Source organism: Scatophagus argus, chromosome 21 (assembly GCF_020382885.2).
Source record: "Scatophagus argus isolate fScaArg1 chromosome 21, fScaArg1.pri, whole genome shotgun sequence".
In the NCBI taxonomy this organism is placed as follows: domain Eukaryota; kingdom Metazoa; phylum Chordata; class Actinopteri; family Scatophagidae; genus Scatophagus; species Scatophagus argus.
Genome location: NC_058513.1, coordinates 10,209,242 through 10,234,206, shown reverse-complemented (window position 1 = coordinate 10,234,206; position 24,965 = coordinate 10,209,242). Strand labels below are relative to the sequence as shown.

Sequence of the window (24,965 nt, the reverse complement as noted above, 5' to 3'; positions counted from 1 at the left end):
AGGGATTTATTAATGTTCATTGTTGGGGCCAAATTATCTTTATATTTAAGATGAATTACAGTTTTCACTTTGTTCCTTGTGATGTCTTGTGTTATGATGCCTTTGACTGCAAAGGCAGAGTGTGGAGAGTGATTTGTGTTTACCGTTTTTCATAGAAAGAAACCAAAAGGGTTTGTAATTTCAGTTAATAAATCTTTAAGTTAATCCATGGACCCGCAGCTGCCTTTTGTTTTTTGTTGACTAGCTCAGAGGCGGCTCTCATTCAGAGGCCGCAACATTCATAATAAAAGACAACCAAATAAACTTCATCAAACCTTGTTTCATGTGCAGAATTAAGGTGAATAAATTTAGAGACTTTTTTTAAAATCCATAAATAAAATCCATATATATTCAGAAAAGCAGGCCCAGTAAACTGAAAAGACGGGATGAGCACCTGTTGTCACTCTCAGTATTTCTCAATATAAATACTAACAAGTTTTTCAACTTGTCTGACGTGGCTGAAGGTGTACTTGCTTCAGTAGTGTTTGAATGCAAAAATAAAAACAAGCACTCTTGAAAAATATTGTACAGTAGAAGCCATAAAACAGACTACTTAGTAGATAATAGTTGCAACTGAGAAACTCTAATGTTGTTTTAGATAAAATAGTATTATATATAATATATCAAACTATTTATTTTAGTCAGCATTAATAGTTAACTCAAGCTGCTACAATTGTACCATTTCAAAGTTGCTGATAAAAACAGAGGCAGCTTCCATGTTGGGGCCCTGGGTATTTAGTCCCACTGTTCCCCTCACTAAGACGGTCGTCAGGGCTGCCAAAACAACATTCATACATATCAGTAAATCACAGTAAATCCCCTAATAAGCAGCAGCAGGCTCTGACCTGTCTGACATGGAGCAGATCATTATTAATGAAGCATATCACGGTGTGAAGCAGACAAACTCTTTTTCAAACTTTGTTGTTGCTGTAGTCATCAATATTGATACTGAGAGCAATATAGAGCTAAATTTGTTGCAAAGCTTTCTAGGGATTTAATCATCAAGCAGGTTGTAATGAGACAGTTGCATCTAATGTTACTGCACTTTGCTATGGGGCCACAAGATGGCACTATCACATTGCTTCCCTCCCTTAACACCATGAATCAAAGTAAATTCTCATAAAAGTGTGAAGTAAACTAATCACCAAAAACACAACGCAGGATATTTTTCATCACAGTGTGATATTATTAACACTGCATGTCCTTAAAGGAAAGGGTGTGTGTGAAAGGGTGTGCAGGGCTGGCGGTGGGGGTGGGGGTGGTGGATGGGGGCGCAGACCGCAAAACAGAGTGTTGAAAATCTGGAGATCTGAGAAAGCCTCCCAGTGTGTGTGCTGTGAGTGGAAGCTGATGGTACAACTGAGTGTTTCTCTCTGCATTTAATGTGGATGCAGACACTGACCATGGACTGCCGACAGTTAACCAGGCCTGAATGAAGTTCAGGTGACAGTGGAGGGATCTTCACAGAGGAACTGATGCAGAATGGAGATGTTTGCCAGGCAGTGCTTTGTTTGGATACTTCTTAAAGGAACAATTTGTCTGGTAAGAAAAACAGAAAAGTAGATGCATGTCACATTAAAATTTCTGCACAAAAAGAAGCAGGAGAAAAGTTGCAAATTGTATATACTCCAGATCTCGTGAGGTACTAACACTTTATGTGACTTTTGCGACTATTTATTTTTCATATGAGACGCTAAAATTATTAGTTACTTTACAGTTTTACACATCAAACTAGACTACAAGCTAATTAAATATGATGCATTTTATTCATGTGTTTGTGAGGAGTCAAAGGCTTTTTATAGACTGTTACTTCAGGGATCTAAAAGGTACCATTCTTTACAATTGGTCATTTTATATTAAGAACATAATTTATTCTAATCTGAATATCTTTCAACACAGTGTTTGTAGTTCCATTCGTTGTTAATCAGACGTTTTTATATTTTCAGGGATTTTAAGTGAGGATTAACTGAATCGCTGATCATCCTTAGCCTTTTATTTTCGCTCTGTTTTACTTATTATTTTAGTTCCAGTTGTACTCAAGGTCTAACTTTCTCTCCTGATTTTTTTGTCTAGTTGGTTCTTGGGCAACATCGGGGCAACTTCACCTTCAGCAATAGTGCTTCACAAGAACTTAGAGACCAGAACCCTCCCTTGCAGAAAAACTGGGCACCCCAAACTGAGAGTTTGATTCAGAACACCAAACTACCCGTCGATTCTTTTATTCCTCTTTCAAATCAGGGACTTCCGGAAATACTTGGAAAACACAGTCAATCATACACTAAACCGCCATTAAAGCTAAAGCTTCACCCCACCATGAAAATTCATGGAACATCTAAATTCTCCAGGACGTTCACTTGGGGGGACTTTTACTCAAACATTAAAACGGTCAAACTGAATTTGCTGATAATGGGCAAGATCGTGGATCATGGGAACGGTTCTCTTGGAGTTTACTTCCGCCACAACTCCACGGGTGTGGGCAACGTGTCGGTCAGCCTTGTCCCACCGATGAAAGAGGTGGAGTTTGATCTGGAGCGTCAAAGTGTGGTCAACCCCAAAGACTCGAAGACTTTCAACTGCAGGGTGGACTATGAGAAAACTGAACGCAACAAAAAGGTGATGCTGTGCAACTACGACCCGTCCAAGACTTGTGCTCAGGAGCAGACCCAGAGCCACATCACTTGGATGTGTTCCAAACCCTTCCAGGTCATCTGCGTCTACGTGTCTTTCTACAGCACAGACTACAGACTGGTTCAAAAAGTCTGTCCAGACTACAGTTACCAGAATCCGGGAGCCTACGTGCCTACAGGCTGACCAGGATGACAGTGGAGAATCGTTATTTCAGTAAGAGGAGGTTTTTAAAGGGTTTTTAATGGATTCTAAAGTTTATCATTTATTTAGAATGCTTTTTTTTTCAACAACTGAACAAAAGCTGTAAATGTTTTTAGTGCAATATCTTGCTTGTTGTAGACTTGTTGTATATGAAATGAATATAATTAGGGCTGCAGCTATCAGGATTATTTTCATTATCAGTTGATGTGATGATTGTTTTTAAAAATATGTTTACAGCACAAGAAATATAAAGGCTTTTAAAAAGACTGATGTGACATTAACTGATTTTCAAATGGTTGCCAATCAATTCTGTATCAAAAATCGAATAATCAAGTAATCCATATTTTGGTTTGCAGAGGTTAATTTATCATCATCCTCTACTGTCTTTTGTTTGTAATGCTCTTGCCTTTACCCTGTGCATTTTTTTGTCATATTTATGTCACTCTTTACTGCATGTTGCCTAATAAAGAAACAAATATGATTAAAAAACAAAGACCGACAGGTTAAAAAAGGTGATTCAAGGGATGATCTCTGGAGCCACTGAAGATTTAATGGGCTCACTTCATAAATAACCTTTACAAAACCTGTTTTCTACATTTGTCTTTCATTTCCTTCAACTGAATTAGGTACAATCAGTCCTTACAAATGCGAGGAAAGATGCTCATGCAAACTCTTTAGTTCAGAACTCACGGGAGCTAGAAGCAAAATGTGTAGGTTTAGGCCTGTAGCTTACTGTAGCTTATTCCCATTAGAACTTATTATTTCAGCTTGTTGAGAGAGCATGCTGAATACTGGACCAGGATTGGGTTCTAAACCATTTATGATGTACATACTGAACACACCAAGAACAGACCATACATTACATTAAATACATTTTCTTTGTGTGTGATTTGATTTTTCTGTAAAGTCTCATGATCAATTCCAAATGAAACTCCTGTTGTTTTATGGGATGTCTGAAAATAACCAATTCAATACAAACACATAACTCACACAAAAATACCCAGACAAGGTTTGCATTGCATTCAATACAAAATAGTTGTGGTTTATTCTTTTGGGAACAAAAAATGGCAACAACTAAGTGTCACTTATAACCAGCAATATCTACAGGAAAGAAACAACAATGGTTCCTTCTATCATTACCATTTTCCACCAGGTTCAAATGATAACTTCAAATGTATTTCATGTGGTTTGCCTTGGTGCATTTATTCACATTCTGTCTATTCTGAACATTAAAACGTGTTCATTTCAATTTCATTTCCCCTCAGTCTTCATGCCTGCAAAGAAAACATCTGTCTTTTTTATCCTTTTTTTTTTCAATTTCATGGTTGAAAATGCTTTTGTTTACACAGCTTCAAAAACACTGGTGTCTGTACAAATTCCTGTGAAAAAAATAGAAATGACAGTTCTGAGGAGAAAAACAAGTAAGTCATAAAAGAACATTAACATGCCTGATTAAATCCTAATGTTATTTTGAAAGCATTTCTTGGCGTATTTTTTTCTCCTCCATTTGTTGTCTCCTGGTCGGTTTGTCTGTTGACACCTTGGATTTTATTTTCTCCTGAAGGGCTACAAAGACAGATCCATACACAAAATACAATTTCCCCAAGAATGACATCCAGTTGTGCGTTGCTATTTTCTGTATCCTCTCTAAACTGTTTTTCCCCCCAGCTATTTAAAAAATGAAAACGGACGCGGATAAAGCAGAGTTCTATATGGGAGTACATGTACTGTTTTTGTCACTTGCTGATTAATCTTCTTAAAGGGTACTTGTTCTTGGTGGTCCAGCTGGGTCTTTAGTCCATGAAGCTTGCTTCAATGTGTGCTTGCCTAAAGTATTTCTACTTTACTGCTGGTAAGGGTTTGACAACGGGTGACCTGTGACTTTAGTGCAATGTTTTCCCAACTTTCTTTGGGAGAATTACTTTGAAGAATTTGTCCCATATCTGCTTTTTTGTTGACTAGCCCTTGGTTGTCTCTCTCAGTGGGAGGGGGCTTCTGGTTTGTAACTAACAGGCATACTTCTTCATCTCCTTCTCCTGTCCCTCACAGGTCCATGTGTCCATTAGTTTGGGGTGCTTCTCTGCAGCGCTACTCCAAACGCTAAGAACCGAGCAAAAAGAAGCCTTATGATAAAATAGACAGTTAAAGACTTTTATTCATCTGCGTTTGTTCTTTAAGCCTTCCAGACATTTGGCTCTTGTTGGGTTGTTGTGTCCAGCTTTTCCTCCCGAACGGATTCCAAAGTAGGAACTAACAGGATGTCGAAGGATTTAACTTCACACACGGAAAAGAGCACAATGTCAGACCTCACTATGCCAGAGCGGAGGAGACAAGGGGAGGGGTGTTGTGGTTTCTTTGTAAACGACAAAGTAAACATCCACTTCATGATCCCACCTGCCCTTTTCTTCCAACTCCTTCTCCTCCTCCTCCTTCTTCTTCCCTCCATCTTTAGAAGAGACTAAATACAGCAGGTTTGGATGGGGCAGAAGGGGGAGAATCGGGGGAGGCTGTAGGTAGTGTGTTAGGTAACAGCAAGGGGAAAAGTTGTCCCTGTGTTTGGGGAGGGGGGGGTCTGTGTGTTCATGTGTGTGTATATGCATGTGTCTGTGAATGCACGAGTGTAGCGCCTTGCTGTGAGGCTGTTAAGACTGTTTGAGGCGCTTGCGTGGGGGTCCGAGAAAAGGGCACTGGGCTGAAGCCAGGGAGCGGTAAGCTTCAGCCACCAGGTGTGGATGAGACGCCACCATGGACTTCCAACCTGCTGTCTCCATCACCTCTGCAGCATGGCTGGAGGACGAAACGTGAGACAGACAGAGAAAAAGAGTGAGGGACAAAAGAAATAAAAATGAGTTTACAGACAATCAATCTGTATAAATGAATATATACGGCTGTATCTAACAGTTATTTTCATTATTGATTAATCAGTGATTATCATGATTACTGCATTGACCAAAATATTAAGATTCTTTTTATGGAAATTCTACTTGAAGTAGACGTCATTCAAGGAACCGACAATTACATGTTCACAAAATCTGACATTCTTAACAGTATATCAAATTCATGCACTGTTTTACATTCAGAATACAGCGAAAAATGCCTGTGAACATTTCCTGAAGAAAAAAATCTTGTTACGTACAACTAGTAAAAATTAAAAACAAACCAGTCTATTTGTGACCTCTTAAAAACTTTAAAAATAAAGACAAAAAACAAATACGCCATTATACGGAGTACAATTTCTACTGACTGTTCTTCTGCCGTTTAACTACTGTCAATTAATCACCTATCTGTTTAAGCTCTATACATATAAATGATAAATCGCACATTATTGACAGAGGGAGACAATGTAAGAAAAACAGACACATGTTCAGAGTTATTATCACACATACATCAACAGAAGAAGTGACAGTGGACGTCATAAGGAGTCAGGGTGCCTTGACATATGTCAGAGAGACCACTCCATGAAGGGACATGTGAAATTAAATTATTAACTGTGACACCAAGAAATGAGGCGAGATGGTGAGACTGACTCCAGGTGCTGTCAGTAATGATGCCAAGATAAAGAAGATGTAACAGAAAGACACAACAACAGAGACAAAATGTTCGCTGGATTGTTGAGGAGCTGTGAATCTTTAAAAAGGTGCTGGAGTCCTAATTATACGTGATGACAAGCGCTTGTGTGTGAACTCACTAGTTGATGAAGTCGACGGCCTGCGTTTTGAGCTGGTCTGCGCTGTGCAGGTCGGCCAGGATGAGGATCTCAGCAGCATTTTCCACAGACAGACTGGTGCACAGCGCGTCCTCACACATGACCTTCAGTCTTTCCAGAGCGTACTGAAAGAGCGAGGGACGCAATATCGTAACACCGCGTCTTCATCAGGTTTCACGTGGTATTTGCAAATATCATTTCGGCATTCAGAACGACAGGGAGATGACAGCATGGCCTCAGTGTCTGTGATAACCCACCTCTAACACAGACCATCCAGAAACGTATCCAGTTTTTAGGACAAATACAATATTAAACATTTGGATGCTCGACCTCGGAGAGAATCTGTGCCTCAAAGTCAATCTCCCATTTGGTGTCACGGAGGAGTGAGATCAGTGTGAAATCATCCAACTGTTTCTTAGAATCCTGATGGCTTACTGCACTAAGGTTTAGAGGATACTGCGCACTCGTATCATCCCAGATCTTAATCCATCTCATTACATTTACCTGTGGGGAGATCTAAACGCTCACAGTGCATGCTGCTCACAAAATAATATGCAACTCTCTTCAAATGCAGCCAATATTAACATCTGTACTGAGTAACGTATGGTGTTGTCTACAGTATTAACTGTTAGAGCCAGTTATGTAAAGAAGAGCACAGAATATGGTCTTGTTGTTGAAGCATGTGTGAACTAAATGCTAAGACAGCTTAAGTTGGTATTTTCAGAAACAAGAGAGAGCCACTCTTACATTAATGACATTAATGCAATAAGACCTGGAGAGTTAAAATACTCAAAGCCAAGCAGCCCTAACTAACAGCTTCTGAATATTCGATCAAGTAACACTGTTTCAGTGTATCAAGATACATCAATGTAGCAGCAGATGTGCCGTTTGTTATACAGTATGTGCTCTTATATTACCTTGTCAGCTGCTGCCAGCAAGTCATCAGCCATCTTGTCCAGGTTGGGAGCCTTGTCTGTGTAAATGAAGCACATCATCTCCTTGAAAACCTCTGGCTCCACGTCGTTGATCTCCACACGGTTCTGACAGAAACAGACAAGGGATAAAAGGATTCAATTGAAGCATTTCACCTCAAGCTTCATCTCCGCGATCTTCCTCATGCTTTCCTGACAATTATCTAACCAGGTTTTGCATTATACCATAAAAACAGCATTCTGTAATGCTGATATGTAGGAAGTAGGGACAGTAAATAAGCAATGAAACTGTTAAGTATTGTGTACCTCTGTAAAGTTGCTGAAGTCAATCCATGCTTTTAATTAAATATGTGTTATTATTATTCAGGTCCTCTAAGCTTCCCTGTTCATCTTGCTAGGAAGCTGCACTTCCTTTGGGGTATTCAAGATTACTATGAGGACTGCAAATGAGTCTATGCTGCATGATTTAACTACACAGTACGTGTGAGTTGGCAGAGAGACTTGCTGTGCCAAGCAACATGAGCAACCTTAGTGCAAACAATGTGAGGGAGACTTAATGACTGCTTTTCATGCCCAGCTATGAAAGTCATAATGTGCAATATTTTTGGTCACGATCAGTAGAACAAAAGTATGTGCACCTGCAAACTCAAACTGAAAGCAAACTCATTTTTTAAAAAATATATTGTACTTTTTTTTTACTCTAAAATCTCATTTATATGTAAGATTCTTTATCTGCCATGTGGTTTAATTTTTCTTATATTGCTTATATTGCTATATTGTTATGATGTACTCCTGTACTCCTCATTTGAAACGTTAATGACAATGTAAAATATTGTATCCTTCAAAAAGTAGCCACATAACACCTAAAATGGCCTTGGTTTTAAAAACACACCTGAGCAGCTTCTCCTGCGATTTCATTTCTTACAGTCACAAATGAAAAAAAACAGCAATTCTGATTCTGCAGCTTTGTCAGTGAAGGATGAATCCCGACCCTGAAGTACGACAGGACAATTTCATTTCAGGTGCACTATCATTCAGTTTCACCAAATAGCTCTGTGCTGCAGCCATTTGACAGCACACAATCCTTCACTCACTTTAACCCTTCCACACAGCAGGGAAAAAAATGAGCAGTTGAGCCACTGAGGAACAAAACAAATTTATTTCTAAGAAAAAAAAAAAAGGGGGATGGGACCTTGAGCTCACCTTTTTGCTTTCCTCCATCTCATGCTCAAACATGGCGCTGAATACAGGGGAACGTGCTGAAAGCAGTGACAAGGAAACATATTAGGACATGAACAAAAAATTTCTATGTTAGTAATCCTGGGATCAAGCAGCTGTCTGACAGCTAACTAATAAATAGATATACAAAGACATACACTCCCCACACAGTCATCCATTGGAAACTGCAGCAACAGAAAAACAGAATAGAATGACTCAAGTCTGTACCTGCCAGGATGGCTTTGTGGGCCTGAAACTCCTGACCGGCCACACACAGGGAACAGTCTGTGAAGCGCGAGTTCTCCCACAGGCCCCCCAGCTCATCTGCTAGCCGGCAGTCGGGTACTTTCACCATGTTCATGGTGTTCTGTCCAGATATGTTGACCGAGTCCTGCACCACACTCACCTGAGGGAGAGAAATTAAATGCAATGCAATACAATAATAAAATGAAGAAAATGATGGCATTGTAATGAGAAAAGGTATGAACCAAGAAGAGTAGAGAAGCGTACCTCGCAGAAGAGCGTGAGCTTGTCGTCAGGTAGAAGGCCGTTGGCTTCGTCTAGAAGGAAGTCTCTCCGGATGAATTTTTTAAAGCCCCAGTCCTTCCCCTGTACAAAGCGATATGCCCTCTGGCTTTCTGCACACAGCCCAGACATACAGAAGTCACAAACAGGCAAAAGTCCAAATAAACGTGCGATTTTAAAATATAACATCGACAATGTGACTTTTTCATGCCCCCTGTTGCAGTGAGAACATTGCGCTACCCAGCTGACTTACCCATGGCTTTGGTCTCCTCCCCCTTGGCGTTGAGGATGGAGAATTTGAACTTGGCGCGCACTTCGGCCTTTGGACAGCTGACCAGCAGCAGGTAGAGAGACAGGTAGTCTTTACTCTCCTCATCCAGGCCCTTGGGATTCACTCGCAAACACCTGGTTGTGGAGCACGGTGCAACTGTTAAGACCTCTAGTGAAGGGGATGGTGTATTACTGGTGTAAATCACTCCTTACTAGACTACTGTGATATGCCTTTAATGTTTTTGTTTTCTAATGTTTTGGATGGATGGAACTTTTTTGGATGCTATTAAGACAAATGCAGGTTGGGATACTTATTTTTATTACAGCTGGGATACATTTATAATAATTATGAAAAAAAAATTCTCTTTATTGTTAATCAACATGGTGCACATTAGACCAATTACACAGATGTTTTTTTTAGAGTTCACACTAAGTAACCACAGTTTTATTTTGAAGAGTACCTTCATGCATGTCAGTAACACTTGGGACACACTGCTTTGAAACTCTGCCCTGAAAAGATATTATGTCTGAGTAACTCGTTTGGTAAAGAGGTCGAGATTAAAAAGACTTTCAGCGGACCGGATGTCAGTAATAACATTTGTGTTGGAGTCAGCAGTTCTAAGCTGACAGGATGGGACTTCCTAAATGTTTCTCAACAGTCCACAACCCCAAGACTAAAAAACACTAGTGTTTGACTGTGATGAAACAGAGCAGCTCTCTTGCCCACCCACCATTTCAGCTTGTCATTGGCCCCAGACGAGAAGGTTGAGCTCTTGATGACCTCGCCCATCTCTTCACGACAGAAGCTGAAGTTGTTGATGGTCCACATGTAAGAGAACTTTACTACTTTGATCTGCCAAAAGGAAAAGAGCTCAGAATACTTAAAGAGAAATTAAGAGACAACAGTGTTACTGAATGCAGGCTGGTTGATAGACAGTTCACCTTCCTGTGCGGTCATTTTACCTGTGTGTAACACCAGCTCTCAGCCACAGGCCCGCTGGACATTTCCGCAGGGGGAGGGGGACTCGGGACTCTTGACATTGCCAGCGTGACAGAAGGTGTCAGGAGCAAGAGGGTGTGGAGGAGGAATCCGCTCGTCAGTGTTCAGTCCTGACGTCCATCTGCATCAGTACACGCCAGATGGAAGCAGTTTGCCCCCTAGGAACAGACAATGTCAGTGTGACTAAATGATCGCACTAGAATTTAAATCCTATCTCATTTTCTTCTTAAAGAAAAGGCAACCAGACGGAAAAAAAACATTTTTTAAAGACAAGCTCGGCTCATTGTGATGCAACATATAGGCACTGCCTCTTTCTTTTATCCAGTTAAGATTCAATATCACTTAATTCTTGTGGCCACACTGCCTGCTATTGAGGTTTGTGGTGTCAGGCCCAGATGAATTGTCCCTGAGCCATTAGGGGACAGCAAGAGATCGATGGCCCATGCCTGTTCTAAGATCAATAGTCACTGCAATTGCAATTAAGTCTCAAAAATGAACTGTAAGTAAACAAGCTGCCTCACAGGATGTCAGCCAGAGCCATTGGCCAAGTCTAAGGTTCCCAAATTACCATCAAGTCACACAGGAAGATTGTGCAGATTTGTGACTCACACTTCCTTCCTCCAAAAACACACACACACTCCTTTAACAACGTTCAACAGCATCACCATATCGAGGTACTTCAACCATGACACCTGGCTCTCTTCAAGAGCCTAAACTAGTTGACAGTGACTGCTTAATGCTACAAAATATTTTGTCCACTATATAAAATTCTGACTTTTCTCTCCTTCTTTTAGATACACAAAATGAAAATTGTAGAAGATGCCATAATGTGAAGCTTAACTATCAAGACCAGTAAAAAAGATACCTTAAAAACTCAGCTGCACACCAACAGGATTTTGCCTGTTTATCAAACAGCACTGAGCTACAAGAGTCGAAAACAAACAACATAAAAATCACAAGGCATTTCAATCTGGGACTTTCATCATTTTCACACAGATTTTTGAAAGCAAACACTAGTGTGGGCAGATCTGTTTAGGCTGTTGGCCTTTTGAAAAGGTTTACATTTCACAGATGGGTTGGTGGGATGATTGTCAAGCCTGGTCAGGGTTTAGACTTGGCATTAAAATCTTCTATCATGACTGAGACCTCATCATCTACACACTAAAGGACAAAACCAGTGCCATATTGTATGTTTATACTCTATATCACTGTTAATGTTACCGAATTTCAAGAAAAGACAAAGACTGATACAGCTTACTCCTCCATACCATACACCTCTATTGCTGTCCAAACATGACGAAAAACACAAGAGTGAGCCACACTGTCCTGCTGGGTGATATGTGCGAGTCATTCCCTCATACATTGTCCTGCCACCGTAAATATTCACTTGAGCATCACACAACACTGAAAATATTAAGACAGAATAGATAGAAGAGAATACAAAGAAAAAAGATAACCTGTATTTGTGACCTTTTAAAACATTTTGAAGCTTCAGTAGGAAACAAAAAACATGTTAGGAATATCTGAAAGTGCTGAGAGATAAACTTTGGAGTCGTAAAAGAATATTTTTAACTCATAACTGTTAACTAAAACCACAAAGAAAGCATACAATTAGCATTTTATATATATATATATATATGTTTAACATGAATACAGGTCAGTCCTTCATTATTTGATACAGGTACTGTATTGCCCCTCATTTTGATACCTATAGAGGACAAATTACCCAGCACCGGAGACCCGCTCATTAACACAATATCAGCCAATGTGTAAGCCTTTTTCATCTTGCTGCAAGGTCAGTGGCTGAACTGGTGCTGTTTTTCACAATGTTTTTCACTCCCATATAATACTAGTCAGTTTCTCTCTGGGCCCTCATGCTGTTAATCTGCGGCCAATTTTTTTCCCACTCTTCAACATCCTTTTTTCTATTTCACAATCCCCCTAACCCTTCATCTGTCTCTACCTTTCTCTCGCTCTACAGAGCCACTAATGGCTCCATCCCAGGGTTTCCCATACATTCATTTGTAGCAGCCCACCACAATCTCAACACTCCCCACCACATATTAATTTTTTATTTTTGGATCTGTGCAACCTCCTCTTGCTCTCCCCCTCTCTCACACAAACACACCATGTGCATCCCACACACACACACTCTGCTTGGGCAGGCTACTCAGGTATATTAATGGTCAGCAGTTTTTTTTTTTAATCCATCTGAAAGAGTGACTCAATCAATCAATCACTTACCGAGTGGACAATCTCCCCTCGCTCTACCCTTCTCCTCTACTGACAATCAAATATGCCCTGATTTAACATGTCACAATGGGAAAGGAACAGTGAAAATAAAATGAACAATGGCTGAATGCCATTTAGTTGCTTCAGTTTCCAGGTCTTGGTATTGTGCATGCTGGCTCAGTCACAGTTACACTGTCACTGTGTAAAACACAGACAAAGCTATCAATCAATCAATCATTGTTTGATATAATTTTGTTATTTTAACTACTTTAAATGCCATGACTAGTGAATTACCCCACTGTGGGATCAATAAAGTTCATCTACTCTCTTCAGTGTTATTAGTGACACTGTACTCTTCCTACTACGACAAGTAAAATTGTCTGCTGTGCAAAAGACCCATTTCACTGTAATTTCAGTATGCAGAGCGGTCACACTCATGGATGGAGTAACCAAATTCAGAATACACACAGATGTCTGTGGCTGTCGTCATCAAAACAAATATAAACTGCGAATAACAGTGAGAGGGCTTGAGGAACACCTCAGAAGACAACAGACATGTACCCAATTTAAACCTTTCTGGACTGGACAGGATGTTCATAACACAAGTACTCTGTTAAAAACTCTATACTACTAAGTTACAGTCAAAGGTGCGCTAGATGGTCAAGAAAAATCTCAATTCGGCATGTTAATGGAAAAAATGTTACTAAGAGCATAGCCACTTTGAGTATGTGTATCTTTACTCAAGTCCCGATATTTAGTCTAATATGATTTCAGTAGACTAAGAGGGATATTTGTCATGTTACTGAAGTTATCCATCACAGTAATTACATTACTAAGTCTGGCCAATACAAAACAATCTGTCTGAAGCTTGAACTTGCCCAGTTCTGAAAAAAAAACCCAGTGAATGAAGAACTAACCAATCTTCTTGATTCTTCCACATTGGTAACTGCTAAGATAGAGTGAGACAAAGATAAAGGAATGGGGTACTGGGAAAGAAAATGAAAAGAAAAGTGAAGGAGAAGCCCTATGAAAAAACAAGTGGCAAATGAAAGATGGGCTACCATCTTTGGAACCATTCAAAGAGATAAATTACCACAAAAAAGTGGTTAGATAGAGATGAAACAAAATCAAACAGAGGTATGAGAGCAAAATCAAATCCAGGTTCTTGGACAGTTGGATTCCGATGAAGATGCACACTGCATTGAAACAGTCGCCGTACCTTTTTTGTGCTTTATAGTTTCATTTTCAGCTACCCATGGACTCAGATGTGAGCAAAACCCGGATTTAAAGACAGGCAGTCAAGAAGCTACAGCCACAGCAAGCTGTTAGATAAAGAGTTACAGCAGCAGGCACACAACTCCTGAGTGATCAACTTTACTGTGTCCTGCTGTTGTGTGCAGAATTACTGCCACTATGAGCAGCACACATTCTGATTGCAGTTGTAATTACTGGTGGACTTCTTTGCTAAAACAAGTCTTTGTTTGTATGTGTTACACCTGACACCAATCAAAACCTGGAAGACGTGTCGATCAAGACACAAGTTTCTCAAAGAAAAACACGAACTATCACCAGGTCAAGCGCAGGGAGATAAATTTTTACAGGTGTCAACTGAACTTTAACCAGACAATCTATACGCTTATCATCAATATACGTATATTATCTGTGTCCAATAATCAAAGCAAATATGACTACATGAAAAGGTTTTTTACATTTTAAGGGCTGCAATCAAAATCCATTGCATCACAGACAGCAAAAATACTAAGCAAATATCAACTCAAAATCTAGTGCACGGTAGAAAAAAGAAAAACAATCATTTTAATGATTTCAATCTTAGTGAAAGTAAGGTTAGTTTTCTGACTATTCCACACATTAATATTTCAAAGACAAACAGAGAGAACCTTACATCAGTGTTTATATGGCAACATCTGTGGCCACAACAACAGAATTAGACATGCAAATATAAAAAAACAACATGAAAATGGAAGAATATACATCTGTGGAGATATGATACATAAGGTTGCAGTTCTAACCACAATGCTTTTTTGCCCCTCACATTTCATTCCTCAGACCGAGAAAAAGGAGAAATCAATCTCTGTTCTAAATTAAAGACTGAAGGTATGGAGGCATTTCAGACAGCAATATCCAAGGGGAATGAAAAAACTGCAACCCTTGTCGAGGTGTCAGTGAACACAATGTCTATTTCCAAAGCTTGAGTCTTTGAGGACTGCACTAAGCCACAGACAAACCTTAAAAGTATAATTGGTACAGGGACCGGGGATCGATTGCATAGCGCGTGTCAGGCCTCTGTGGGAGTGATTTCATATTCTGCCCTTGGTCACGGTGCTCCTCCTTTCCTAAAAACTCAATCTCAGAGAGGTATGAACTATTGATTTTGCTACGGCGATCAGCTTGCATCGCTCTCATCCCTGACTTTGTGTAGACCCACAATTACATTGAAGGGGATTTGACAGGGCAAAAAAGCATTAGCACCCAGGCTTCACCTCCTGCCTGTACTTCCTCACTAAAACCCTCCTCTCTTGGCCAGGCATGGGGGGTTAAAGGGGAGAGGGACTTCAATGCATATATAATGTCTCCAGTCACCTTTTTCATACCACCACAAACAGTTACACTTGACAGGTTGACCTCTAAAAGGCAGACACTCCTGCAGGCAGCAGAGCAGCCAGTAGTAGCAACTAGTTGAGTGATTAGAGCTTTAAAAGGGGGGTTTAAGAGGTATCTGAGGAGCAGTGGAGCTATGCCATTAATATTTTTTAACTTGGTGAATTTATTAGAATAGTAGCCAGCAGAATTTAATGGCAAAAAATGACTCACTGCAGACTAGAGTTGTATGATGTTTCAATTCAAATCCTTAATCAACAAAGTGTGACAGACACTGTTGTGGTGAGACGTCATGAATGGGGGGAATAGTCATGCCATTATCTGGAATTCACAACTGACTATCAATGACCACATCACAAAAAGCTCCAATTCATTAAACATGATATCACAAAATGTCACCAGAAATCAACAAAACACCCTTAGGAACCATGTATAACAAATTATAATTCTAAAAGGTTTTTAATCAAGGGGCCTATTTATTACAAATTTCTCTAAGCCACTTGTGTACAGTTAAATTTTAATTGTTACTCAAAATCAAAACGAGAACACGTTGACACCAGTCAGCCACACTGCAGAAAATTCAAGCACATTATGTCAACATATCCCTCATATCTGAAAAGGATAGACTGGGCATTTGGTTTCTGTTTTTTAAAGTTACACAATTTACCTACTTAAGATAAATCTAGCCTCAAGCTCCATTAGAAGAACAAATCTAAAAATACTCTCGGGATGAAACAAATGTTTGTGACTTGGTTTCATGACACGAAAATTTGATCACATGCATTGCTGAGCTGAAAACTGATTTGAGACTTCAGTCGTAGTTCATCATTTTCCAAATTACATTTCTTTATTCTTTTTGTTTTTTTACACAGTTTGAAAAATGGAGAGGGCAATTGCATTGGACTTTACTTTGGGTCATCAGACTAAAGGCGAGCTCAGCTAAAGTGAGTTATGTATACTCAGTATATCTGGAAGGCAAAGAGATAGACTCAGGAAAACCTTAAATTGGAGACCATTTGAAATCTGCTGTGTGGCAGCACTTTAAATTTCAAGGCAGCAAAAAGATCACTAAAGATCACAAGTAGGGCAAGAACGTCTTGCCTCACAGGTTACACTTATGCTCTAAATCATCATAATAAAAAAAAAAAGATATCAACCCACTTTAAATTGCATTTAAGTTAGATATGAAATAGTGACATTACATCTGAAATATAGCTTACATTGTCTTGGATGGAAGAATAGCTGTCAGACACTCCACATTGTCTAGATGCACAGGCCAAAGCAAACCAGTGGACATCTCACTTAAAATATATTTACATATCTCTTACAACACCAAAATTTATGACCACAGCATTTTATATGTTGCTTAACCCTTCTCTAGAACAGACGTAAGAATTGCATTATAATCTTCATACTCATGCCAAAATGCAAGTGCTCATGCTGCACTGCCTCAGGATCACATGATCTACACTCATCCCTTTCTACCCCAACAACTGCAAATGACAGTTGGTCAACTAACCGGTTTAAAAACAGTTTAAGGAAACAAACCATAACAACAGGAGCAAATCAGGGGCTGTACCGCCTGTATAATATCCACTACAGTATTTAACCAATATTACATGGTTTCAGTGAAAAAGTATGATGGAGGCCTAGGACATAAATCTTATTCCTGATACCTATTTGTTAACCACAAACACACTATATTCATTTGACCCGAAGATTAGTAGCAATAAACGTGTTTCTATAAAAGCTTATACCTTTAGCAGAAAATGTAGGTGGTGACAGTAGCTGGTAGGTAACCTGCTAACAATACAGATAATCGATTGTATCTTACTTTGACTTGTCGATTTACTTTCGCTGGGCGAGAACAGTGAGCTCAAATATAATAACAAAATCCCATGCAGTCATATCCCGATCTGATACATTCAAAATGAAATAAATACTATAAATAATCCAGTCAGTCTGACGATTGCACGAGAGCTAACGCGATGAAGCTAGTTGGCTACTTAGCCCTATTAATGTAGCAGCTAACCCAAGCCAAACAAAAAGGTCGGGGAAACTGCCCCATAAACTGCGGCTTAAAATATGAAACTGCATCTCCCACCGAGTGATTTTAAATCTATATACAGTATATCACCCATTTATGTTTTATTTACCGACGGACTTACCTTTGTGTTAGGCTGAATTATAACGCTAGTTATCCGGGATCTTCTGTTGTTGTTTGCTAGCAGGCTAGCTGCTTGTAAAACTGGCAAACTTGCACAGTCTCGCATTGAGCACCCCCTGCCGTCTCGGAGTAATTTCACAATGAATAAAATGAAAAATTAAACTATGGTATAGATTCTAAACAATTGTTTATTATTTTTTAATTTCATTTATCTATCTAAATAATTTCGCTTTCTTACCTGTTTATGAGAGGCGAAGTAACTGTTTGTCACTGTTTATGTCTGTAGATCATTCACATGAAGGCTAGTGCCAGTGTTTAATTTCACTACCACTGAGAGCCAGTTTATCTTAATTTAATCAGCAGACTGTTTGAGCTATTGCCTTGCACTAAGGTTATTAAGAGATCATGCCAAGACTAACTGATTTAATTAAAACACAGATGCACATCAAGCTGCATTATCACCAGTTTTCATTTGTGGAACTGATAAATGAGTTGATGTACATTTAGGGTGATTGCTTGGGTCAGACAGAAAAACAAAACAGAACTTTATTTCAGGTTTTGTTATTTTTACAAGTCTACAGGAACACACATTCCTTTGTTTCAAAATTATCAGAAAAGAATGCATAAAAGGCTAAAAAAAAAAAAAGAAAGCTGACACACACTCAGGTAATCTTACATGTTACATACATTGATATTTACATTTACACAGATTTATAATCTGATTGATTAAGAAAATTATATGGAGACATAACTTGTCCAGATCAAACACAATTAAATGTGTAGCAGTCCAAGAGATGAAGCCAGATAAAAAAAAAACGCAGCTGTAAATAAGACACTCATCTCCGCTTCTTGGGGACAACAACATTTCCGCTGGTTGCAATGGGGATCAGGAGCTTACGCTGGTCCATGCGAAGATATTTTTCAATAAGCACTTCAACGGGCACCTTGTCATTCACATAACCCTGCCTGCAGAGTGCAAAAACACACACAAGTTAAATGTAAGAAAACTAATATGACAGACATTTTTTTTACCCATACTTTTAGCAAGATGTCTGCTCTCATAGATGAAAGCTGCATGTTAGAGGGATACTTCAGGATTTCCTTTTTAAGCTTGTCTCCTGTTACTATTTTTCAGGAAAATGAACATGGAGCTCAAGCTTGCCATCTAGAGGTCAGTATAAGGTTGTCAGGTTACCAGAATTAAAGACTTCAAAAGATTCAATACTGCTTAGGGTAACAATATTTATAAAAAAACAAAACAAAAAAACAAACAAACAAAAACAGTCAACCTGCACACAGCTGGTGCAGAAAAAGTAACTGTCCCAGCACTATTATAATAATGCTAATGTCTGTGCAGCCTTGGGATGAAACTGACTGGAGATCTGATGCTTTTTACACTAAGGTCAGTATAATCATGTTTTGTTTGGCCTGTTTTGCCATAATATGTATGTAATGTAATTCTTACTGTTTTCAATTGTGATTTAATGCTTGAGGTCTCAGGTCTGTGTTAAGGGCTTAACAATCATATAAGTAGAGGCACATAAGCATTAGTTTGTATTTTTTATTTTACTATGCATTAATTATATTGCTTTGTTAAAGCTGTTCCAATACGTTATATTAACAATGGGTAAAATGCCTGCGTTTAATGTTACAGAGGTCGCTCGTAGGATTAAACTCAGAGAATTCAATGGCTCTGCACTTCCCTTCAGGCTGACAAAAGTTTTATAGCTTCTTTTACATCAGTGTTAGCATTTTATGGCTTTGCAGCTTTACTGTTCTCATTCACTCTTATCACTATCATCAGTGTTTTGTCCAACCAGTCAGCTTGAAACACTCACTGTATGTTACCTCACAGCAGACAGAGAAAATTAAAAACTACCTGGGGAACACAGTGGAGTATTTAACAGATGAAGAACTAGATCTTTTGTTTTCCAGGAGTTGATGGAGACCCAAAAAGGGCTAAAAGGAGAGTGAAAATGGGACTTAACACTGTTCACTTGGCCAGAAACACAACTACAGATCTCCGTGTCTGCCGGGTGTGATAAAATGTCACTGTTGTTTATAGCTTGTTGTTTATAGCTTCTTGAATTGCCCTCAATTGCCAAAAAAGTGTCTTAATGCAGGTTAGAGGATTGTTTATTTCGTCCAACCCTAAATGATAAGTTGGGACTAAAAGTCCAGTATGGAAAAACATAATCAACGACTGTAAATGTTTTACGTTGAAATGAGCCATGTTATGATATTTTATTACATGTGCTGCATGAAGAAGTCAAAGTTAACGAGCATTCATGTTAGTTCAATGCTCCAAAACATGGCAAAATATTTTCAAGGGATGAGTTACTTCTTAAAATCTCTTCATCAAAAAGTCATTAATGCTATCCAAGAAGTAGATGCACACTGCACGCAGCTACCTTTTCAACAGAAGTTCGGCGTCTTCAAACTCTATGGTTTTTCTCTTTGCATGAACAGCATACGTCTCCAAATCCTCTGCCAGTCGCTCAAAGAATTTATCCATTCTGTTGGATAAACAGAATAAACAGTACATACAGTACAAGTAGTAAGATCCATTTGTGCATCCATAGTGCAAAACAGGCAACCAATTTTTGCTTAAGTAGTTTCAACAGTTTCTAAACTCAAAACCTACAATCATAGGTACTTACGTTTCTTTTAGGACAGGGTACACATCTGCAGAGACCTTTGTTTTGGCAAAGTGCTTGAACATCTTCATAAGGTAGGTCTTAGGAAGGCCACCCTCCCTTTGAGCTGGCTTTGTCCTCTTTCTCATCGGCTTAGGTTTAGGTGCAGGCAAACTTTCACTTGTGCTACTGGTGGAAAGCAGACATTAGAAGAACTTATCAGTAACATAAAAGACATAAATAACTATTCTATATAAACAATATTAACTTTTTAATCCTATGTTTGACATCTGACTTTTTTTTTTAAACTGTTTGAGATGCAACTTGCCTGGCTTGAACGTTCTTAAGAACAGAAGGTGAGGCCAGAGGATCAGGTTGAAAAAATGTCCTTTTCTCTCTGACAAATGCTGGAGTCTTGCTGGGGACATCTGAAGAATTTCAATAAGAAAATTGTGTGTTTTACCCTTATTCTTATTGTTTATAAATAAAACAAAACATGCAAAGAGCGACTGACCTTCACTGTCTTCATCATCTTCTTCATCCTCACACCCTTCCTCCTCTTCAGCAGGGTCCTGAGCAGCATCCTCCTCAGGTGAATCGTTACTCAGGTGCTCACTGTCTTCAATAGATAGACGAAAGGAGTTCTCTTTATCGGTATCGGGCTCAGCCTCTGTATGAGAAGCAGCTATCTGTCCTTGGATTGAGGTCTCAGCTAATTCAGAAATCCTTTTGGACTTCAACTTGCCATCAGACAACCCTACATGCAAACAAGAGCACACAGTCGTTAAGCAAGAACTTTCAATTTAAAATACCTTGACATGAGTCTGACCAACAGATTTATTATCAACCAGATATACATGATATTCTAAACCTCAACGGGACTGTGAAAATTATAAAACTACAAGTACAATGTATAGCATGTAGTCAGTGTCTTTTAAAACAACGTTGCATTTGCCATACTAGTACTGAAAAGATAATATTTTAAGGCATAAGTTTCATATCATGAAATAATCTGTTAGTTACAGATGAAGGTTATGTTTGTTTGACGTACTCACCTCCTTCTGTGGTGTCTGCCCAATCCCCATGTGCTTCTGTAACAGGTATGATTCCACCTTCAGAACGATGTGCCCTGCGACTGATATGTTCCAAATCACGTTCCAGATGCTTTGATGCCTTTTCTCCATCTTCCTCCTCATCATGCTCATCTTCAGCTTGAGAATCAGCCAAACAACCCTCCGAGGGATTCTCTTGATTGCTTTGATGTTCTGCAAAATCCTCCTCTTCCTCAGAATGAGAATTAACAGCTAATTCTTCATCTTGAGAGTCGACTGCACCCTCTTCTCTTTCAGTTTGACTGTCTGGTGCAACCTCCTCTTCCTCAGACTGAGACCTGGCTGTAACATCCTCTTCAGACTGAGACTCAACTCCAACTGCTTCCTCGTCTTCTTCACCATCTTCTTCTTTATTTTGCGAGTCTGCTGTAACATCCTCTTCTGTTTGAGCTTGCACTCTGTTCTCCTCTTCAGACTTGGATGTATCATCCCTTCCACTAGTCTGCAATTCAGCTATGCCTTCCTCTTGCTCTTCCTCAGATATCAACATGGCGACGGCATCTTCAGTTTGACCACCAGCTGTACTCTTCCCTTCCTCCTTTTCTGATTCAGCAACATTTACATCCTCAGACTGAGACGGAGAAAAACCTTCTTCACATTGAGCTTCTGCATCAGTCCCTTCTTCAGTAAGGAACAGATTCAGTGATCTCTCTTTCTCCGAGCTGTTCTCTTCTGCTTCCATCAGCTCCTCCTGCTCTGCCTCTATCATTTGTCTCTGAAGCTGAGACGCCATCACTGTGGGTTTGTCCTGAGTTGCAACAATTGAAAAGGTGGAGGTCATGGCATCAGACTGGGCATACAGAGCTGTGTTGCAGAGGATGATATCACTTGTGACATCAGGTTCGCCAAGTTTGCTTAGGCCCAGAGTGAAGCCCTCAGAGTAGGCCGTTTCACTGGGACCCTGCTCCACGATGCTGGTTGCTTCTGGGTCACAAAAAACGAGAGGAAAATAAAAAACCCAAAGGGGAACATTAGTCAAAATTATTTTCATACATACTACACTATTTTCTCCTCTCTTCTAAAAAGCAACAACTATATCTGTTTCTTTCAACCACTTATGTAGCTGGGCTGGAAAAGATACTCTGTAACAGGTCAGAAAACATGACAGGAACAATTTTAAACTTAAAATAGCCCGGTCTGGTCCCATTAGTCTATGAATCAGTTAGTCAAAAATATTTAATTTTATGATCAGTTAATTGTTTTTGTGTTACAGCAATGCTTCCTTTTCCTTGTTTTCTATCAGTAGGTTGCGCCGTGGCTGCTGATCAGCCTCAGTGAGAAATCCATATCTTCTTTTTTTTGCTTACTAGGAAAAGCTAAACAATTCATTAATCAATGTTCTCATTGACTTGTTATACATGTGATCAAACACACACACACACACACACCAAAATGGAAAATTTTGGGAGATTACAAAGAGTATTTTTAACCAACAAAATCACCTCCCATCTGCCTTTTATTAACTGCAGCGCCGAATTCTTCTTCTGTGATTTTTCGACGGTTAGAAACTCTCCTCTGCAGGCCCCTTTTCTCAGTCCGGAGATCCACAAAGGGAGTTTTTAGACTCAGAGAAGTGGAACTGAAAAACAGATTGAACAGGACATGGATCACTGCCTCATCAGCACCAAATCTTTATATGTGAACTACACGATTTAATAGTTTTTTATTCAGGTTACCTTGATGAGAGAACTGATGAATGGTTTCCTATTGATACTTCATTTTCCTCTTCAACATCTGTGAGCACAAGCATCCATGTAAATACGTGTATTTACAGCAACAGCTATCCTCACGATATAACAAAATGAAATTAAAGCATTGAATCCTGTCAATAGTGGCTTTGACCTTACCATCGTCATCTTTAAGACGATTTTCAAAAGCTGTTACATTAAGGCTCCGACGTGGTCTCTTTCTGCTTAGTCCCTTTGCAGTACTTACAGCAGTGCCAATAGTTATATCAGGCAAGTCTAACCCAGACAATTCAGTGCTGAAATTCAAGCAAATGTAAACCTGTTATACATACACAACTCAAGTCAGGTGGCCAGCAATGATAGAAAAAGCAATTCTACCTAACAACAAACAGTAGTTCTGTTATTTAAAATGCTTTTGGATGGACACAGCAAATGTGAGCAGATCCTGTTACACTTGCAGCTCACCTCTGACGCTTGCTGGTAATGCTGGAGTTAGCTGAAGATGGCTGTGGCTCTTCTGAATCAGCTTTACTATGAACCACAGGGGACCTTACAGGCTCTGAATCACATGCCAGATGACACAGTTAAAAGGATTTAAAAAACAAACAAACAAACAAACAAAAACAGCTGCAGCATGATCTCTGAATAAAGTCAGACCCATGTACATACCTGTCCGCAGGATGTTCATGAGTATGTGCCTTGGTGTCTCCCCATCATCAAACAACATAGAGGTTGGGGCAGGCGTGTTTGTCTTTTTGACAAATGAGGCAGTCCTCCTTTTAGTAGCTGGCAGGGATTTCCTGGTTATACTCTGAAAAAAGCAGGCACATGGGTGAACACTGAAAGGCTCAACATTATGTCCATCATCATTACTTCTGCTCGTCTTCCCCACCTCACGTATTTTATGCTTCAGGCTGCGTCTCAGGATGTCCTGTGGTGTTTGGGCACCAGCATCTTTGTTGCCCAGTCTACTGCTGCGCCTGCTCGCGTTGGAACTGTGTGTTTTGGAGGCACTAAAGACAAGACAGCTTATAATTAGATTAATACTGCATACAATAAAGGCACTGAGGTTTATTTGTAGCAACTTGGCACCGCTTGTGTCAAGTGTGAGCTTATAGACGTGAGAGGATTTTTTTTCATAGTTTATTTTTTATTTGTTTAAGTTGAGCTTCTCTGTAATACGTTCAACATAAGGCCAAGCAAGAACGCATAACGTTAGCATTATCTTAGCTAACGGTAGTCATTTAATGCCTGAAGGAACAATGCATTGACTTAGCTAACTGTTCTGTCCTAGAAATACTTAATAAAGGTAAAGGTGCTGTTGAAGTACCTGCGGGTGATTGGTGTCCTGGGTGGCTCGGTGTTGAGAATATGTTTCAGCAGGACCCGAGCAGACAAGTCCTCCGTAGGATCCATTTGGAAACTGAGCAACGACACTCAGCTGGTGAGCTGATGGAAGCTAACAAACGTTTGCGAAGGGTAAACAAAAACGTTAACCGTGTTTATAAACCTTTTAAAACGAAAAACCTTTATAAACGATAGAACATCACTAAGTGAGATGAAGGGAGCAGAGCTGAAAACAGTGTCATTCATTAGTTTTTGACCAGTCAAACATTATTTACCTTATTAACTGCCAATGCTGTCTGTTTCAACGGATGATCTTCTAACACCGTCCCGCGTTATTTTTAAGTGAAACCTCGCGAGAAGACTGGTCCTTCTTCTGTTTTAGTTAAATGGTGGGTTGCCACCAAGAAGAGCGCTATCGCCACCAACTGGAGAATTTCAAGAAGAACACGGAGTTTGGTATTTTGCTAAAGTATGAAAGTGCACTTTAAATAGGATATTATTTGTTGAGTTGTTTGACAACAGCGTTTTTTAGTCAGCTCTATATCCCTCTGTTTGTTCCTTCTTCGACATACAGAAAACACATGTGCACACAACATGATATTATGTTATTTTGAGTGGGACCCTGTAGGATAATTGCATTTCTCT

The 24,965-nt window shown here is 39.5% G+C and overlaps 3 protein-coding genes across 7 annotated transcripts; 1 reads left to right on the top strand and 2 right to left on the bottom strand.

Annotated features, from left to right (window-relative positions):
- The first annotated feature begins 1,384 nt into the window (after positions 1-1,384).
- Positions 1,385-3,788, top strand: LOC124052524 (neurexophilin-1-like). The gene is made up of 2 exons (XM_046376898.1): positions 1,385-1,581; positions 2,113-3,788. The coding sequence occupies exons 1-2, from the start codon at positions 1,522-1,524 to the stop codon at positions 2,848-2,850; spliced, it is 798 nt and encodes a 265-aa protein (XP_046232854.1). The 5' UTR covers positions 1,385-1,521; the 3' UTR covers positions 2,851-3,788.
- Positions 3,789-3,884: 96 nt separating this feature from the next.
- On the bottom strand, positions 3,885-17,691 carry LOC124052523 (speckle-type POZ protein). Of its 2 annotated transcripts, none has more exons than XM_046376896.1 (10): positions 17,539-17,691; positions 10,483-10,677; positions 10,251-10,372; positions 9,503-9,654; positions 9,235-9,362; positions 8,953-9,130; positions 8,710-8,765; positions 7,492-7,614; positions 6,557-6,699; positions 3,885-5,655 (listed from the first exon to the last, which is right to left on the bottom strand). In XM_046376896.1, exons 2-10 carry the CDS (start codon positions 10,558-10,560, stop codon positions 5,511-5,513), a joined length of 1,125 nt encoding a protein of 374 aa, XP_046232852.1. In that variant the 5' UTR covers positions 10,561-10,677; positions 17,539-17,691; the 3' UTR covers positions 3,885-5,510. The 2 variants fall into 2 exon arrangements, with proteins under 2 accessions (XP_046232852.1, XP_046232853.1); XM_046376897.1 differs by lacking the exon at positions 17,539-17,691 and adding an exon at positions 17,205-17,496.
- A 358-nt stretch (positions 17,692-18,049) lies between these two features.
- Positions 18,050-24,754, bottom strand: cenpt (centromere protein T). Of its 4 annotated transcripts, none has more exons than XM_046376891.1 (14): positions 24,596-24,754; positions 24,304-24,432; positions 23,866-23,986; positions 23,643-23,784; positions 23,439-23,532; positions 23,133-23,269; positions 22,962-23,019; positions 22,728-22,864; positions 21,229-22,209; positions 20,688-20,930; positions 20,502-20,601; positions 20,198-20,362; positions 19,949-20,053; positions 18,050-18,503 (listed from the first exon to the last, which is right to left on the bottom strand). In XM_046376891.1, the coding sequence occupies exons 2-14, from the start codon at positions 24,387-24,389 to the stop codon at positions 18,374-18,376; spliced, it is 2,499 nt and encodes an 832-aa protein (XP_046232847.1). In that variant the 5' UTR covers positions 24,390-24,432; positions 24,596-24,754; the 3' UTR covers positions 18,050-18,373. The 4 variants fall into 4 exon arrangements, with proteins under 4 accessions (XP_046232847.1, XP_046232850.1, XP_046232851.1 ...); XM_046376894.1 differs by having other exon boundaries at positions 20,198-20,359; XM_046376895.1 differs by having other exon boundaries at positions 21,229-22,206.
- Between the last annotated feature and the right edge of the window lie 211 nt (positions 24,755-24,965).

Coding starts and splice junctions, on each gene's coding strand:
- LOC124052524 (XM_046376898.1), top strand. CDS start 1,522: ATGGAGATGTTTGCCAGGCAGTGCTTTGTTTGGATACTTCTTAAAGGA. Junction 1,582..2,112: donor TTAAAGGAACAATTTGTCTG/GTAAGAAAAACA, acceptor TTTTTTGTCTAG/TTGGTTCTTGGGCAACATCG.
- LOC124052523 (XM_046376896.1), bottom strand. CDS start 10,560: ATGTCAAGAGTCCCGAGTCCCCCTCCCCCTGCGGAAATGTCCAGCGGG. Junction 10,373..10,482: donor AGAGCTGGTGTTACACACAG/GTAAAATGACCG, acceptor TCCTTTTGGCAG/ATCAAAGTAGTAAAGTTCTC. Junction 9,363..9,502: donor GGAGGAGACCAAAGCCATGG/GTAAGTCAGCTG, acceptor GGCTGTGTGCAG/AAAGCCAGAGGGCATATCGC.
- cenpt (XM_046376891.1), bottom strand. CDS start 24,389: ATGGATCCTACGGAGGACTTGTCTGCTCGGGTCCTGCTGAAACATATT. Junction 22,865..22,961: donor TCATCAGTTCTCTCATCAAG/GTAACCTGAATA, acceptor TCTGTTTTTCAG/TTCCACTTCTCTGAGTCTAA. Junction 20,054..20,197: donor TACCCTGTCCTAAAAGAAAC/GTAAGTACCTAT, acceptor TTTATCCAACAG/AATGGATAAATTCTTTGAGC.